The following is a 16,197-nucleotide window of genomic DNA, read 5'->3' as shown; positions in this document are numbered from 1 at the left end:
GCCATTTTCCAAGCTTCTTTTAGATGAATATTCATTGTTGACGCGTATTTGAAAAGTATGGTCATTCATATAGTTTCTGAGTAAAACTAACGTATTGCCACAATGCCCCATTCATGTATCTGGAGCATTACGCCAGGTCATATCGAAAGCCTTCTGAAGATCAAAGAAGACTCGGACACAATGCTTCCTTGTAATAAAGCTGTTGTATATAATGTTCTCTAAGTTGATCATTTGATCGGTGGTAGAATGGTATTGTCGAAAATCTGCTTGATATGGTGATATCAGGTTTTCTTTTTCTAAAAGCCAAACGAGTCGATTATTAATAATTTTTTCAAGTATTTTTTCCATAGTGTACGTCAAAGAAATAGGACGGTAGCCATTAGGATCTGTTAATTTTTTTTTTCGGTACTGGAACAACATGTGCTTTTTTCCACTGGTGCGGGTACATATTTCCCGCCATATTTGATTATATAGTTCTAGTAATCTTCGTTTTGCAGTGGTATTCAGCTGCCTGATCATATTATAATGGATTTCATCCGGATTTCAGCTGTATTGCTTGCTTTCTCCAAGCTTTCACGGATTCTTCCATTTTAAAAGGTTCATTGTATTTAGATCAACAGCTTCGGCGGCAGCTCTAGTCAATGTTAATATGACTATTCCACCTCTAACTCTTACATTTGGTGGTTGATCTCGTCGAAATACATCATATCCTCTTAATTGAAAATTTTCATTTCGGCAGAAATGTGTTTCTTGCAGATATATACAAATCGGGTCTACATCATGTACCAAGCGTTGGAGCTCATGGATGTTTGAAAAACATCCGTTAATGTTACATTGTACAATCGACTCGCTAATTTTTAATTAAATTATAGCCTTGGTTTACCCTTCGGTCAACTTTTTTTTCTTTTTTTCTCCATATTGCGAACAGCTTTGTGTTCGCGGAGAACGTGGTCGCCCGTATAGCTTCCGGTCTCCGAATCTGAGACCACCGAAGCCGCCGACGACGACGGACATGGATCGGCGCCGATTGAGAGGCGGAAACCTGACCGACCCCCGACACGAGAATCGCACCAGTCACCGCCCCTGGAAGGGAGGACACTTGCCCCCTCCCTGTGTGGTTTTTTGTGGCCTCTATGGTTTAGAGGCCACCTCAGTTGCAGGAGGCTTGGGAGCCTCCATAACGAACTCTGTAGTAGTCACTTTCTTCTTGTCATCATTTAGTATCTCATTAAATGGCTTGGCATTCAGGTTTGGCGTCCGTTTTCTTCTCTACAAATCGGCAAAAAGAAATCGAGTCACATAATTGAAGAAAATGTTATTAACAAGATTTTTACCAGAATGATGAGCACAGCTGAATGATGCCAAGCAAAGATTGTGTCTTTGTAAGACAACAAGCTGACAGGAAGAAAATTAATATTTAAAAAAAAAAGGCATATCTTATGTAACTTAAAAGAATTGTACACAGCCTTTAAAGAAAAACATAATTCAAAAATTGTTTTTTCAAAATTTGCTGATTTAAGACCTAAATTTTGTGTTCTGACTGGTGGGTCAGGTACTCACGCTATTTGTGTGTGTGTCACCCACCAAAATGTAAAACTCATGTTACCTGCTGTAAAAATGAAATTTGATTATAAAATTCTCCTTTCAACCATGGTATGTGATATAAAAAATGAAACATGCATGCTGTCACAGTGTGAAAAATGTCCAGGCACTAATGAAGTGCTCAGATTACTGCAAGAGAGCTGAAATGATTTTGATTCTGAAATTATCTTCAAACAGTGGGTTTCTATTGACCGTTGTGAACTAGCTACTCAAATTCTTCCATTTCAAGAGTACTTAGATAAACCTACTGAAAATTTAAATAATCTAAAAAGGCATCATTGTGTTGCAAAGAAACAAGCTAATTTCCTCAAAATTAAAAAGGAAAACTTGTTGGAGGATGAATGTATTGTAATGGGAGACTTTTCTCAAAATTTTCCTTTTGTGGTACCAGGATAGTAGTTTGTCCAGTCGTATCACTGGTCAAAAACTTATGCCACAGTATATCCATTTCAAATATATTTTTAAAAAGAAGGAAAATTATAAAGCCAAAGCTACTGCATGATTAATGAATACTTGAAGCACAAAAGTACATTGTTCTGCTTCCAAAAGCAAGTTATAAATAAAGTAAAAACACTGTTACCACAAGTTAAAACAATTTTTTTATTTTTCTGATGGCTCCTCAGCCCAGTATAAAAATAAAAAGTTCATAAATTTGTGTTACCATCAAGATTTTGAAATCGCATCTGAATGGCATTTTTTGGTCTCATACCATGGAAAAGGACTATGTGTTGGTATTGTTGGAACTGTAAAAAGAACTGACTAAAGCAAGCCTTCAAAGGGCAGTTAACAATCAAATTGTTATACCTTATGAAATGTACAATTATTGCAGACAATATTAAAAATATAACATTTATTTTCTGGTCTAATAAAGATGTTCAAGAGACTGAAGAATACCTCAGTTCTCATTATCATTTAATCACAACAGTTCCAAAAACAAGAACCTTTCACAGTTATGTTCCAACAAGTCAGAAATGTATTCTGAAAGTCCGGGCAACCTCTGAATCAGAAACATTTACATCAGCACCGGTACACCAGGACATTAGTGTTTCTGATTGCTTTATAGGTTTACCGAAGCTAAAATGTAAAAATTATGTCTGATGCGTATACGATGGCAAGTGGTGGTTAGGCAAAGTCACTGAAGTCAAAATTCATGAAAATAAAAGAGGAATATCGAATATACTTTTTCTATTCGCAGTGAAGGGTCCTGGTACTTCATTCAAGAAATCATTGAGGGATAATCAAACATGGGTTCAACTGGAAAATATTTCAAAGATTCTCAGCCTTCAGAGCTTTTCTATTAACTACTGGAAGAGGACACAACACTACACCAAAGATGAATGAGGACTTACAAGTTTTACTCAATAAAAAAATGGCAGGTGCACTAAGTTATTTTAGTTAAATTTGTTATCAAAAGGTGCAAGATTTATTCATAACTTCCATTAGCAGGAGTAAAATAAGGTAAAAGTGAATTGAACATGTTAATGCAGTTGAATTATCATTTTGTAATTATTATTATTTATCATTCTGTAATTGTCTATTAATTATCAATTTATTCATTCTAATGAGTTCAGTTGTAATTTTTATAATCTGAAAAAAAAATACATAACATCAATATTTTTGGATATGTTGCTTACGGTTAGAAGGAGCGGTGTTTTTAATGGTTTTATTGGCCTCATTACTCATCAACCCCTTTGAGTAACAAAATAAATTTTATATGGTTTTAAAGTACATAAAAAGTACTTACTGCTGTAAACATGAATTTTGCTACCTGTCCCACATGTGGTTTTTGGGCCCCAAAAATGAGATATTTTCAAAAGCTTACGATTTGGTTTTTTAATGAAGGACAATATTTTTCAACAGTACAATATTTTTTTTGGAAGTACTACTAGTACCTAAGAGTTAAAAGGTAAAAAACAGACCTTTTACCCTAGGCCTTTCATTATTTGACGAAACAATTTGTAAACGTAACTTCAGTAAACATTACAAGATTTGGTTATGTAACAAAATGAATTTTGAGTACACTAAGGTGAAGTTCCATTTTCACTTTCCAAAAAGCCGCTTTTGACCCTCTGTACGATGTAAAATAAAAATCCTACAGCTCATGGAAAAAGTGGTGAAAATGTTTGTTTTTACCTATTAGAAAATAATCTATTATTCAAGAAACAAATTGTTTAAAAATAAAAAAATATTTTTTGCCACTACAAGGTTATCATATATCAAACATCATGAAAATCAAAAATAGTAATTCAATTCTTTATACGATTAACCTTAAAGTTTGAAAACAAAGGTTATGGACGTATATAACTTCACTCACGTTATATATTATTAAATAGATTTATATATGAAATAAGAAATAATTAGTCAGTCTGTCAATAAGTTAACTCTCCTTCGTTCGATTCATCGATTCGAAAAAATTGTTTATGCAGGCAAAAAAGTACCACATGCGAACCTTCACATAACACCAACATTAAATTTTTTACCTTTAATAGCAGAATCAGCTAATTATTCGTTTATATTATTTATTTTTTTTTACAAATCAATTTTTTTATTTAACTACAGTATATTTATAACATTTTATAATGTTATCACTTTAACATTTAATTTTCAAGATGAAATCGTTCTGATACAGTATGCGCTGATCAGTAACAACTGGTTGATTATTTTTTAATTAGCCACTACTGCGTAATGCGGTATTACTGTGTTATTGTTATGTTAAATATTTTTAAATTGTTGTTTTCTTTCTTGCGGTGAATTAAATTTCCAGAATATATATTTTTTGAATAAGAAAATTAAATTTTATAGCTAGCCCGTTTCATGAAACTAATGTTGAAAGGGGAGTATGAGGAAAGACTCGTCGGCTTATCATTTGGCTATGTTAATACCAATGTAAGTATGGTTAAACGTTAGTGGGAGAAACTTATAACTTTTATTACATATAATTTTGGTATGTTTATCCTTATAGGTTTAGGGATTTAATGTTTAAAACCTATAAGGTACGAGCTTTCGCCAATAAATTGCGCGTTTCTTATGTCGTTTATAAGGATTGAAAATTGTACGTTATTTCTTACCAGTATTTTAGTCTTCAAAACGTAATTTGTAGATGGAAAAGAAACGTCTAATATTGCTAAAGCATATTGCTGAGTAATAATTTACATTAGTCTTAAAGGTTTTTAAAGCTAATAGTAGTGGTCAATGATATAAGATTATAAGTATTACAGAACGTAAATATGTAAAATGTTTTTTCTTAAAATCACTAATTTGTTTAATTGAAAACTTTTATTTTAATACTTATAGATGATTTAGTTTAAATGAAATAATTAAGAGGTTAAAATGCTTCTGCATAGAAAGGAGCTTCTTAATTTTGCTGGTACTAGCCTTTATTATTCAGATCTTTTATTAGATATTGACTTGTTAATTTACTTTATTAAGTGTTACCCAAATTTAAATGCAGGAAAACCAAACAAATCTACATGCTGCTAAAATTGCTTTACTATTGCATATTAAAGTATGTAATATATGAAATTTGTCAAGGTTTAGTTAACGTAATTTATTAAAACTATTTCTTGGTCCAGAGTAAAAGTAGTGTAAGTGTCACATGGAATCTTACTCTTCATAATGTTTAATTACCTAGAAAAGGACATATATATATATATATTTTTTTCTTTCTTTTTTCAAAAATAAATACTGTAATCCCATCTCACCCTCTCAATTTATGGGACCCAAGGAATAACATAAAACAAATAAATATAGGCAAATTTAGAATTTTTCTAGAAGGAATTGTGAATTTTTCCAATATTTGGACGACTTTAATTATTGTTTGTAATGTACTTAAGATATACATAGGCTTATAAATTTGGACACCCTATAAACATTTATTGAAAGAATTAAAAGGATTTTTTATTACAAAATAGTAAGTTATTTTTAAGATGTTTATTGATAAAAGAGAGAAACAAGAAAACTGGTATTTCTGATGTTGGGGTTCTGTATACCAGTAATGACCGTGAAATCCATGAACACTGAAGATGATAAATATTTTTAGTAAAAGAGTTTCTTATTCAAGAAAATTCACAATTTTAAAATTTTGTAAAAATATTTTTCCAAAGCAATTATTTTATTTTTAAATTGATAATATCCATTTATCAATTGCTTTTCTTCATTAATAATTTTGAATTATTTTTCAAGTAATTTACAGTGATGCGATTTATATTTATTGAAAAATTATACCTTCTTTACTCTATACTCTTATACCAATATTTAAATAACTGTAGAACCTTCTTGAAAGAGTTTCAGACAGTTTTGGTTTGACTTACCATGCCGTGTTGCCAGATATCTTGGTGATAACTTCAGATTGGCATTATTTAACTTAACCATCATGTCATGTCTTCACCATCATCTTGTGTATTAATACTTTGTATTCTTTAAAAAAAAATTAGTGCAATAAATTGCCAGAACAGATTTGAAAAGTGAATGAACAATTATTTTAAAAAAGTACATACAAAAATACTACACACTACTTGATAGTATTTCAAATATCCCTCAGTTACATCATTCCATCAGAAATCTTTTTACAACTTGCAGATCAATCAAATTAATATACTGGATGTAGATTAAATAATTGACATCATGAACAAAGATCAATATCCTAAATGGTTATAATACATTAACAGGATGTAGTACTATAATTTTTTTTAAATATAGCAGAATGTAGCAAAAATAAAGAAATAATTTTTCTGACCACAGTTTCAAAACAAAATACATACACATTTTCAAAATGTAGTAATCAATCTGTGAGTAACATTTTTATTCTTACAGCCTCACCTGTTCAATGCCATGTTAACTCTAAGCTTTTAGAAGCACAGTCCGTAGATTACATAATACACCAATGTCAATTAAGATGTTGACACTAACTATTTGGCAACAACAAGGATGTAGGTATAACAACACCCTCTTTGACTCATTCCTACACAAAATAAAACCCCAATAACCAAAATAAAAAATTCAAACTTAAAATAAAAACTTGAAGAAAATAACTCAAATAAAATATTCTGGATCTGTAAATAAAATAATCTTCTGCAAAAATTGTTATGCAGCACTATACATTTATAAAATGTACAATGTATTCATTTATTTAGGGTCAGCCTGTGTCAAATCACCTAATACAAAATTAACATGTTGATGGTAAAATTTGTTTATTTTTTGTCAGTCTTTGTAAATTAGAGTGTGGAAAATTTATGTTATTTGTAAGTTTCCTATTTTTTTGAGTGGCCATTTTATAAAATAACAGCCAATTTTGCACTTTTTTTTGAGGTTCTGGAAACTTAAGTAACTTCCTATTTTTAAAGATACACATTTTAAATGAAAACCACACTTTCTACATGAAACATTTTAAACAAAAACCACATTAATTTGCATGAAACATATACTGTATTTTATGCCCAGGGTACATTTTGTTCTGGACATAATTTTTTACTTAACATTAGTTAATGACTGAAGGAAATAGCTAAAAAAACTATCTAGTAGTATATTAACTTATAAAAACACAAAATCTCAAGTTTAGAACCATACGTTTTTTGGGGTAAATTAACTGCCCTTCAAGTCTTTTTTAAATGTACACAAAATCAACTTAAAATATTTGTAATAATTAGTCATTAAAAATTGACCAGTTAAAATAATCAATATTTATTATTGATAACTTGATTAGTTATTGAAATATTTAATATTGATAACATTTATAACAATGGAAGACTTGTATCACATAAATATTAATATTCTACTTTTATCAGATTAATAATCAGATTTAGCTACTTGTATTCATTTATATTAAGGTTAAGACATATTTGTTGCAGCTGTGATGGCTTCCAAAGTTTTAAGAAAGGTTTTAAAAATTCGTTATATGGTATTAGGAAGCATGATTGGAGGTGGATTTTCTTTTCAAAAGGTATATATTTGTTCTGAAATTCATATAGATATTTTATATATATATTTTTTTTTACTTAGAAAGTTTAAATAAATAAAGCAGTTTGTTAATCCCTTCCTAGCTTGCACATTTCTAGTTACAACGAAATAATATTCAAGCTTAATTTCTGCTTTATGCAGAAACATCCACATTTTATTTTTGTGCCTTTTTTTGTGGTTTTTTAACAATTTTTAAAATTTTGATGGTGAAATTTATGTTTTCAACCGGAATATTAATTTTTTAGTTCATAATATTATTATTTTGTAACTAAATTAAATTTTTTATCTACTTTAACATTTTTTTTATTAATAAACTAATCTATGATTGCATGTTACATTTAAGTAATGTGTTGTAATATGATGATTTGGAATTTAAAGTTAGACTTACTAAAAGTGAAAATGAGGACTCTTGAGTTTACGTAATAAATTTAATTTTCTTTAAACTACAAATTTATTTTTTTGGTTTACTTTATTAGGTTTAGTGATTTTTGAAGTACAATTAGTTAAGGAAATGTTTTTTCATGCTAAATGAATCAGTAATAAATATTAATAATTTCTATATTTATATAACATTTTTATAAATGTAAGTATTTTTGAAAATGTTTTGCAAGTGGGAATGTATGAATGAAATACATACCCACTTAGTAGTTTCCTGAGGCTCATGCTTCAGTGATGTAATTATTTATTTGAATAAGATAATATATTTGCCATTTTAGATTAAACTACTGCCATTTTAGTAAAAAATATTGTGAAAATCATTTAGATTTAATAACTTAAGTATGCAAAATAATTGTAACAATTTGTAAGTGAAGTGATTCATTGAACACTTGTCTCTGTGTTCAATGAATGATTGTATTTTGTCTCTAATACTGTGAAACCTGTTCAAAACAGAAACCAACAGGATCAAATTTTTTTAATTTTGGATAGGTTTTCATTTTATCCATTTACACCAGTAATGATAAACATACTGTGTACTGTGCTAAGTAATATGCGTCATGCTAAGAATATGTTGACTTAGCTGTGTAATTCACTGGAATAACAATATTTTATTAAAATAATTCAATTTATAGGCTTACCGGATATTTTTATTACACAATTAATGTTGCACTTCTTATTTACACAAGCTTCCAATGCACTCTCCTATGGCTTGATGTTTCCTATAAACCTCCTTTGCCAATTTCCAATATCTTCTGTCAAAATCTATTCAAACTCTGAGTGAGTCACAATCACATAAGTCTGCAGCCTATCTCTTGCGTAGTTATTTGATTTACAATAAAGGAGGATGTGTTCAATGGTTTCATCCTCTTTGTCACAAGCCAAACAGTGAGGAGACTCCACTAAGTGAAATCTATTCAGATACTCCTGGGTGACAATGCAGTTGAACGTGGAACATTTCGGTACAGTGATACTTCGGAAGCCTTTCTCTGAATCTTAAAAAGGAAACGTCATGATGCACCAACCCTCCACTGCTCTATCCAGGCATCCACAGATTTCCTTCTAACTTCCTGCAGCACTCACCAAGAGATGTTGTCTCTGAGGGGCAGATTGAAGTTTTGCTGCATGGTTGACCAGGCGATCAGCTAGTTCTTTCATTGCCAGGAACACCATAGTGACTAGGTGTCCACTGGAAGGTGATATTTTTCCAGATAATCTCCCTAGCATTTTATAAATTTCCTCGGTGCGGAAATGGGATCTTGTTGGACTTGTTTTTGTATTATTTGTAGGGCTTATCTACAGTTGATAAAAATGCAGATAACACTCACAGGGATGGTGTGAGTGTATTAATTGCGACAAGTTCATCATTGGTTCTAGAGGTAGATCCTGATGGTAGCACAAATTGTGTGTCAGCTGTTTGATCATAGAAGGCAGATTCAATATTCCCCTTATTACCTTCGACTGATCCATCTGTGGAAATCCACTGGCATCTATATCACATGCCGATATACTCCAAGGTTGTCTGAAAGAGGAACTCTGGAATTTCTTCAACTTTTTTTTGCATTTCCAGGGATGGTTACTAAAGTATTAATTTTGTCAATTAACCACGGAGGAATGTAGCCTACCATCAGAAAGACCTCTGGGCACTTTGTATAGATTGGTGTTCAATACTTGATATGACACTATTGAAAGCGTTGGGAACCAAATTGTTCTTTTTTTTCTAGACGGAGTGGTTGGTTTTGTGGGAGAGCCTTGACTTTGATGTGTTTTGTCATGAATATCCTTCCAAAGTATAACTTTAATGGTTCAATTGCCAGTTCAATTTCCATCAACTGGACACCAGTTGTTCTGTGTTCTGGGACATCTCAAACATATTCTCATGGAGCTGTTCTGAATTGCTTCTAATTTCTTGAGATGATATGCAGCAGCACTTCCAAACTTCAGATGCATACATCATCTTTGATCTAATGAATGCCAGATAAAATTGTCTAAGAGTAACAGTATCTGCACCTCAAACCCTGCTCGCTACCGCTTTCATAGCATTCATTCATCCTATGCAATGGCTTTGTACATAGCCATATGTGGACTCCACAGCAATTTAGAATCCAAGACGATACCAAGAATCTTTGAATTTGGATTGTAATACAGGATGTGACCATTAATATATATCATTGGTTTAAAATTCTTGAGGGAGTATCTTGTAGTAAAAACTGTAGATTCTGTTTTCTCTTCAGATATCTTTAAATTCCACTTTGTTGTCCACTTGAGCACCAAGTTCATGGCTTGCTGCACTTCAAGAACAGCTTGGACTGGGTTCTCCTGCGAAGACCATATTGTTAAATCATGTGCATATATGATGTAATCCATGTTTTTTGAAGTATTGAACGTAATGCCATACAGCATTATATTAAATAATGTGGAACTTCTTAGCACTGCTCCCTATGGTGTTCCATTGTTCACTGGTCTTGATTCAGACTCAACATCATTTACAATAGTTTTAATTTTCCTTTTGATCAAAAAATTGTAGAGAAATTTGTATTTCATCATTCTGCCTGTAAGCCCAGTTTCATGCACTGGAGAACAATGGACTTGCTTGGCACCCTGTCAAATGCTGCTTCAAAATCGATCATTACAATAATTGTACAGTATTTCTTGGTGAAGGCAGTATTTATTTTATCAATAAGTACAGCAAAGCATCCATAGTTGTTCTTCTTGATCTGAAACCAAACTGCCTGTCACTCAATAAATATTCAGACTCCAGTTTCCATTTTACTCTTTCATTGATCATTCTTTCCATTAATTTGCATACACATGATGTTAGAGATATTGGATGATGTGAGGTTTCCTTTGTTGAGTTGTTAATGTTACTAATTAACTATAAAAATACAATTTTTCAAAAACAGTATGTATGATTAAGTTAAACTTTATCGTGATTATTTGTGTGATTTCCACATGTCAGCCAATGTTATCTGTTTTGTCTCTTCGTTAACAGCATGCTATTCTAAAGAAATGTACATTTTATACAAATACTCCAAAAAATTGAGTACAGTTTTTTCATGCGGCGAATTTCTGTAAGTCACTTAAGCTTTGGAACACATTGAAGTAAGAGTTTATTTTGATGAGATCTTTAGTGTTGCTTGTTGAATCACAACATTTGGTAGGTCTTCTTCATCTTCATCAGTTAGCAGTTCAATGTCATCATTATCTTCCTGAACTGACAAAACTACCTCAGTTGCATTGTTAGCTGTAATACTGGTAGCCAAATTACTATCAGAGTTTACATATGTGTCATCAGCATCTATTTCAAATTTATTAGTACTGCACGTATCTTTTAAAATTCTCATATTTTCCTCTGCTTCCTCTAAGACTACAGTTGTTGCATTAGGAATTGATATGAATTTAGCTTTTTTAAAAGCTAACATTTTGGTTATAGTTTCCTCTTCTACGTTCTTTACTATCATATGAATCCAGTAGACAGCATCAAGTACTGAAATTGATTTCACAAGCTCATTAGCACTCTTCACAACGTTCATTTACATAATAATTGATTGCAACACCACCGTTCTTCTGCAGAGGATTTTTGTGGTGTAAATCACACACTGATCCAATGATTGTGTAATTCTTGTAGTGTTTGTTGGAAGTCAGAATAATTTAACATTAGACAAATTGATATGAGCATGATAAGTTGCATTATCATAACAGAACACGGCGGTTTTGAATTTTCATTTTAGAATTAAAATTGTTCAGCAATGAAGTCATCAAAGCTTTTTTGTTAAATTGTCTAGTCACAAGGAGTTAATTAACATTAATGTGAGAAAAACACTGTGGTCTTGCCGATTTACCAATGACAAGCAGTTTTAGATGTTCCCCTGCCACATTTGCACAAAGGACAATAAGGCATTCTTTTGAATCTTTCTACTGACATATTTTTCCCCCTTTTAACCCTAGCATTTTAGTTGGCAAAGTTCTAAAAATTATTCCTATTTCATCACAGTTAAAAATGTATTTTTGATCTAGTGAGCCAGAATGATGAAAGTTTTCTCTCCAATTCCTTAATTAGAGACTTACAGACATCACTTGCTTCTGTAAAAACTTCATTCCAAATGATATGTCTATTTAAACTTTCAAGGCATCGATTAGAAGCTTTAAAATCAGGTTTATTTCATTTTTTTGCTAACAGTAAAGCTTGGCTTTGTAAAATAAGAACAGAAATTGACAAGTGTTTAGATCTACTGCTAACAAACCATTCCCACAACAGTTCGTTTATTTCTTCATATCCAGTAGTTTTCTGCTGTCTTTTCATATTTCCTCCACTTTTTTAAATATAATTATGATAAACTGATACAGACACAAAACAGAAGAATACAATAAAGGGCAAACACATTAATTGTTATGCAATAAAACCTTAACATGAACATTGGGTAATTTGACATCCACGACTAGTTTACAAGTAAGTAAACTGACTGCAGTACTGAGAGAAAAGAAGCATAGACAAATTATCATGCAGTAAACAATGACATTATTTTTGTAGAATGTGTATGGCGCCTCTATACCTGTTCTCTACTTGCATGTTCAACTGCCAATTCACATACATCTGTTATAACTTTCTAATAGGCTACTGCCATTTTTAATCACCTTTTAAAAATTTTGATGAAACAGCAAATTTTCTTTCCTTAATATCCATATTTCATACAGTATATTTTCCATATTATACAGGGTACCTAACTTTCTGTTCCCGTATTGTGGAGGTTCCATATTATACAGGATGATTTACATAGATTTTTCCACTTTTTTAATGGGAACAATATTGTTTTCCAAAATGGGAAGGTTTGCATCTTGTTTGGGGTCAGTTTTGAACAGGTTTTCACTGTAAAACAATTAAATATTAAGTGACTATTAATTTTTACAATGTGATAATACTCATCTAATTTAAAAGAAAATCTGATTAATATTTGTGTATTTATATATAGAAGTTGCATTTTCTCTCATAAATGTTTTATATTCTTTATATGCATAAAGCATTATAGTGCAATTTTTATTACTTTTATATACTACAGATAATCATGATTATTTTTATAATTTAACAGTGGAAGGAATGCTTACCTGATATTGCTTGGCTTAATGACATTATGGAAGAAAATGATAATTTTGGTTTCCTAGTTGGTCCATTTTCATACTTTTCTCCAGACAAAAATGTGGTTGGTAAGCAAAAATATTTTTTACCTTTTCAATAATATTTGCTCGTTTTAAAAATTTTAATTTTTGTAATTGTTTTAAGACCTATTGCATTTGTTGTTTTGCCACTGGAGTATTTGAGGCAAACAAATACTTTATTTCCTCTTTACCCTTTAGGTGAAAGTAGCCCGCCAGTTTGGTCTAGTGGTAAAATTCATTGACATAAATCTGCTGATTTTGAAGTCGAGAGTTGCTTTTATTCTGATTTGAATGCTAGATTGTGGATTGTGTTCTTTTGTAGTTGGTATTTAACTAACCACACTTCTTAGGAATGGTTGGCCTGAGTCTGTACAAGACTATACCTCACTCACACATCATGAACAAAAATCACGGCTGCCTATGGATTCCAAATCCAGAAAGCTACATGAGATATCTGGAGACTTCTAAATATTCATACAAGAATAATAATAGCAACAGTAACAATGGTGATAACTATAAAGGGCTGATGATACTGACAGTAAAGTAAATTTTATCATACTTAATTATTTATTTTATTTTTTATCATCCATTTTGTGAAAATATGACACACTGTAATTTTTTTTACTTTTAAAATTGCAAATTGTTTTCCTGTCTAAAACATTAGCATTTATATTTGACATTTTGCAGACATCTTAAAAAAAATATGAATTTGCAGTTTTTTTTTCAGATATTTGGATAAATAATGGTACATTAAAAGTGAGGGTTAAATTCACCCCTGAGTAGTCAGGTTTCTACTGAAAATAAACAATACTTATAAAAATTGAAATGCTTGTCATAAATTTAAGAAGCTGTTACTTTAATTTACAAATTATATTTTTTTACTATATTTCTTATTGTTTCAAACTTTACAAAAATTATTAAAATACATTAAATCATCTGATTTTAATACAAATAAAAGAATGAGTTTTAAGGCAAAATCTTGTGAGCTTAACATTTTTGAATCCTTTTTGTAGCTAAAAGTTAAAGTTTGCAGGCACTTTTTCAAAAGGATAATAATGGATATAAGGATAATAATCCAAATTAATTTTTGGATTGATGATCACTGAATATAGGTGGTAAAAACAAAATAATGTTCAGTCAGATAAGAAACAAACATAGGGAAGCAGGTGGGGTGCGTAGAAGTAAGGAATTGTTTAAACTTTTCTTACGTAAAGAAGTAGAAATAAAAGATACAGGGTGATTCAAAGAAATGGGAAATTTTGAAAGGTGTGTTGGTAGCCGTGGGAAATTGGTACCACTTGATAAGTGGCGCCAGCCTCTCTAACCTAACCTGCCATTTAGTTGTCATGGATCCTTGGAGTGGTGCGCAATGTGCATTTGCTATCAAAGCGTTTTACAAAAACAATGACAGTGTAGAGGAAGCACGTAGAGAATTTTGCCGTCATTTTAATCTGGGACGGCACGACCGTGTTCCATCAGCATGTGCAATTAAAACATGGATATCTAATTTTGAGGAAACTGGTTCGGCAATGAAAAAGAAACCTCCAGGCCGTGAGCGAACCGTCCGTACACCACAGAATGTTCAAGCTTTACAAGATGCTGTCACACGAAGTCCACATCGATCAATCCGTCGTCTCTCAGCATCTTTACAATTGCATAGTTCAAGTGTTCGAAGAAGGACTTGCAATTCCATCCATACAAGTTGCAGATCGTCCAGGAACTGAAACCGAACGATGCAGTTGTGCGAGCACAATTCTGTAATGTAATGCTTCAGAAGATAAATGATAACGAAGAGTTTGTTCACGAAACTGTGGATGTCAGACGAAGCGCATTTCCACCTCAGTGGATTTGTTAACAAGCAAAATTTCAGATACTGGGCACAAGAAAATCCTACGCAGCTACACCAGCATCCGTTGCATCCGTACACAGCCAGAAAGTGACCGTGTGGTGTGCTATGTCATCTTACAGTGTTATAGGCCCTTATTTTTTTGAGGATGACAACGGTCTTGACATTACAGTGACGTCGGCTTGTTATGTAGCCATGCTTGAAACCTTTGTTATGAAAAAACAAAAGAGATTTCCACCAATTCTTAACACAGCCTGGTTTCAACAAGACTGAGCAATGTCACATACTGCACAAATATCGATGGCAGCTGTACACCGATTGTTTGGACAAAGTGTCATTTCATGAAATGGTGACATTAGATGGTCTCCCAGATCGCCTGATCTCTCAGCTTGCGATTACTTTTTGTGGGGTCACCTTAAAAGCAAAGTGTTTCACAGTAGACCTGCTACAACGAAAGAACTGAAGGCAAAGATCCGAGAAGCAATTGCGGAAATTCCAGTTGAGATGTTACGGCAAACCATGAACAATTTAACGAAGAGACTTCGTGAGTGTTTACGTAGAAGAGGAGGTCACCTGCAAGATGTCATCTTTAAAAAATAAACTAAAATGTATGTATCTTAAAATGGCAACATTTGTACAATTACATGAAATAAAATTCATTTTCTAAAAAAAAATTTTCATTAATTTTATTTAATTTTTAAAATTTCCTGTTTCTTTGAATCACCCTGTATTTATGATAATATATTAAAGATAAGATATTTATATATTATCTATATATATAGATATTTAAGATATTTTTTTTATTTGTAAAGATATTTATGTGGAATTTTTAAAATCTTCTGGTAGCAAGATTTGTGTAGGATAAAGATGGAAAAACAAAAGTTGAGAAGCTTTTGAAAAGCATTATGAAAGAATTACATTTATGAAAATTAGGACAAGGAGGGATGTTAAATGAATATAATGGTATATGGATGTTGAAAAATAAGTGCTGTTAGGAAGAACTAGAAGTAGATGATACAGTTAATGACTGATGACTGGTAAGACTGCAAACATTGAAAGTTCATTTTTTCATATAATCTTCTAAATAAAAAAATTGAACTCATTTTTTTTAAATAAAAATTTCTTAATTCTTAAAAAAGCGGTCATTTTTTATACTGTACCAGAAATGAATTTTAACTCATGCTTAAATGACGCTTATATGCTGA

At 31.5% G+C, this 16,197-nt stretch overlaps 1 protein-coding gene across 1 annotated transcript in view; it reads left to right on the top strand.

Annotated features, from left to right (window-relative positions):
• Positions 1-4,355: 4,355 nt before the first annotated feature.
• LOC142320051 (dynamin-like GTPase OPA1, mitochondrial) overlaps positions 4,356-16,197 on the top strand; it is a 70,704-nt gene continuing 58,862 nt past the window's right edge. Inside the window, exons 1-3 of the mRNA XM_075357729.1 lie at positions 4,356-4,488; positions 7,449-7,540; positions 13,080-13,194. Coding sequence (XP_075213844.1) covers positions 7,454-7,540; positions 13,080-13,194 — 202 coding nt within the window. The 5' untranslated portion in view covers positions 4,356-4,488; positions 7,449-7,453. The remainder of the gene's footprint in view (positions 4,489-7,448; positions 7,541-13,079; positions 13,195-16,197) is intronic.

This window comes from Lycorma delicatula, chromosome 2 (genome assembly GCF_047948215.1).
Source record: "Lycorma delicatula isolate Av1 chromosome 2, ASM4794821v1, whole genome shotgun sequence".
In the NCBI taxonomy this organism is placed as follows: domain Eukaryota; kingdom Metazoa; phylum Arthropoda; class Insecta; order Hemiptera; family Fulgoridae; genus Lycorma; species Lycorma delicatula.
Note: the sequence above shows the minus strand (reverse complement) of the source record. Positions and strands in the feature narration are given on the sequence as shown.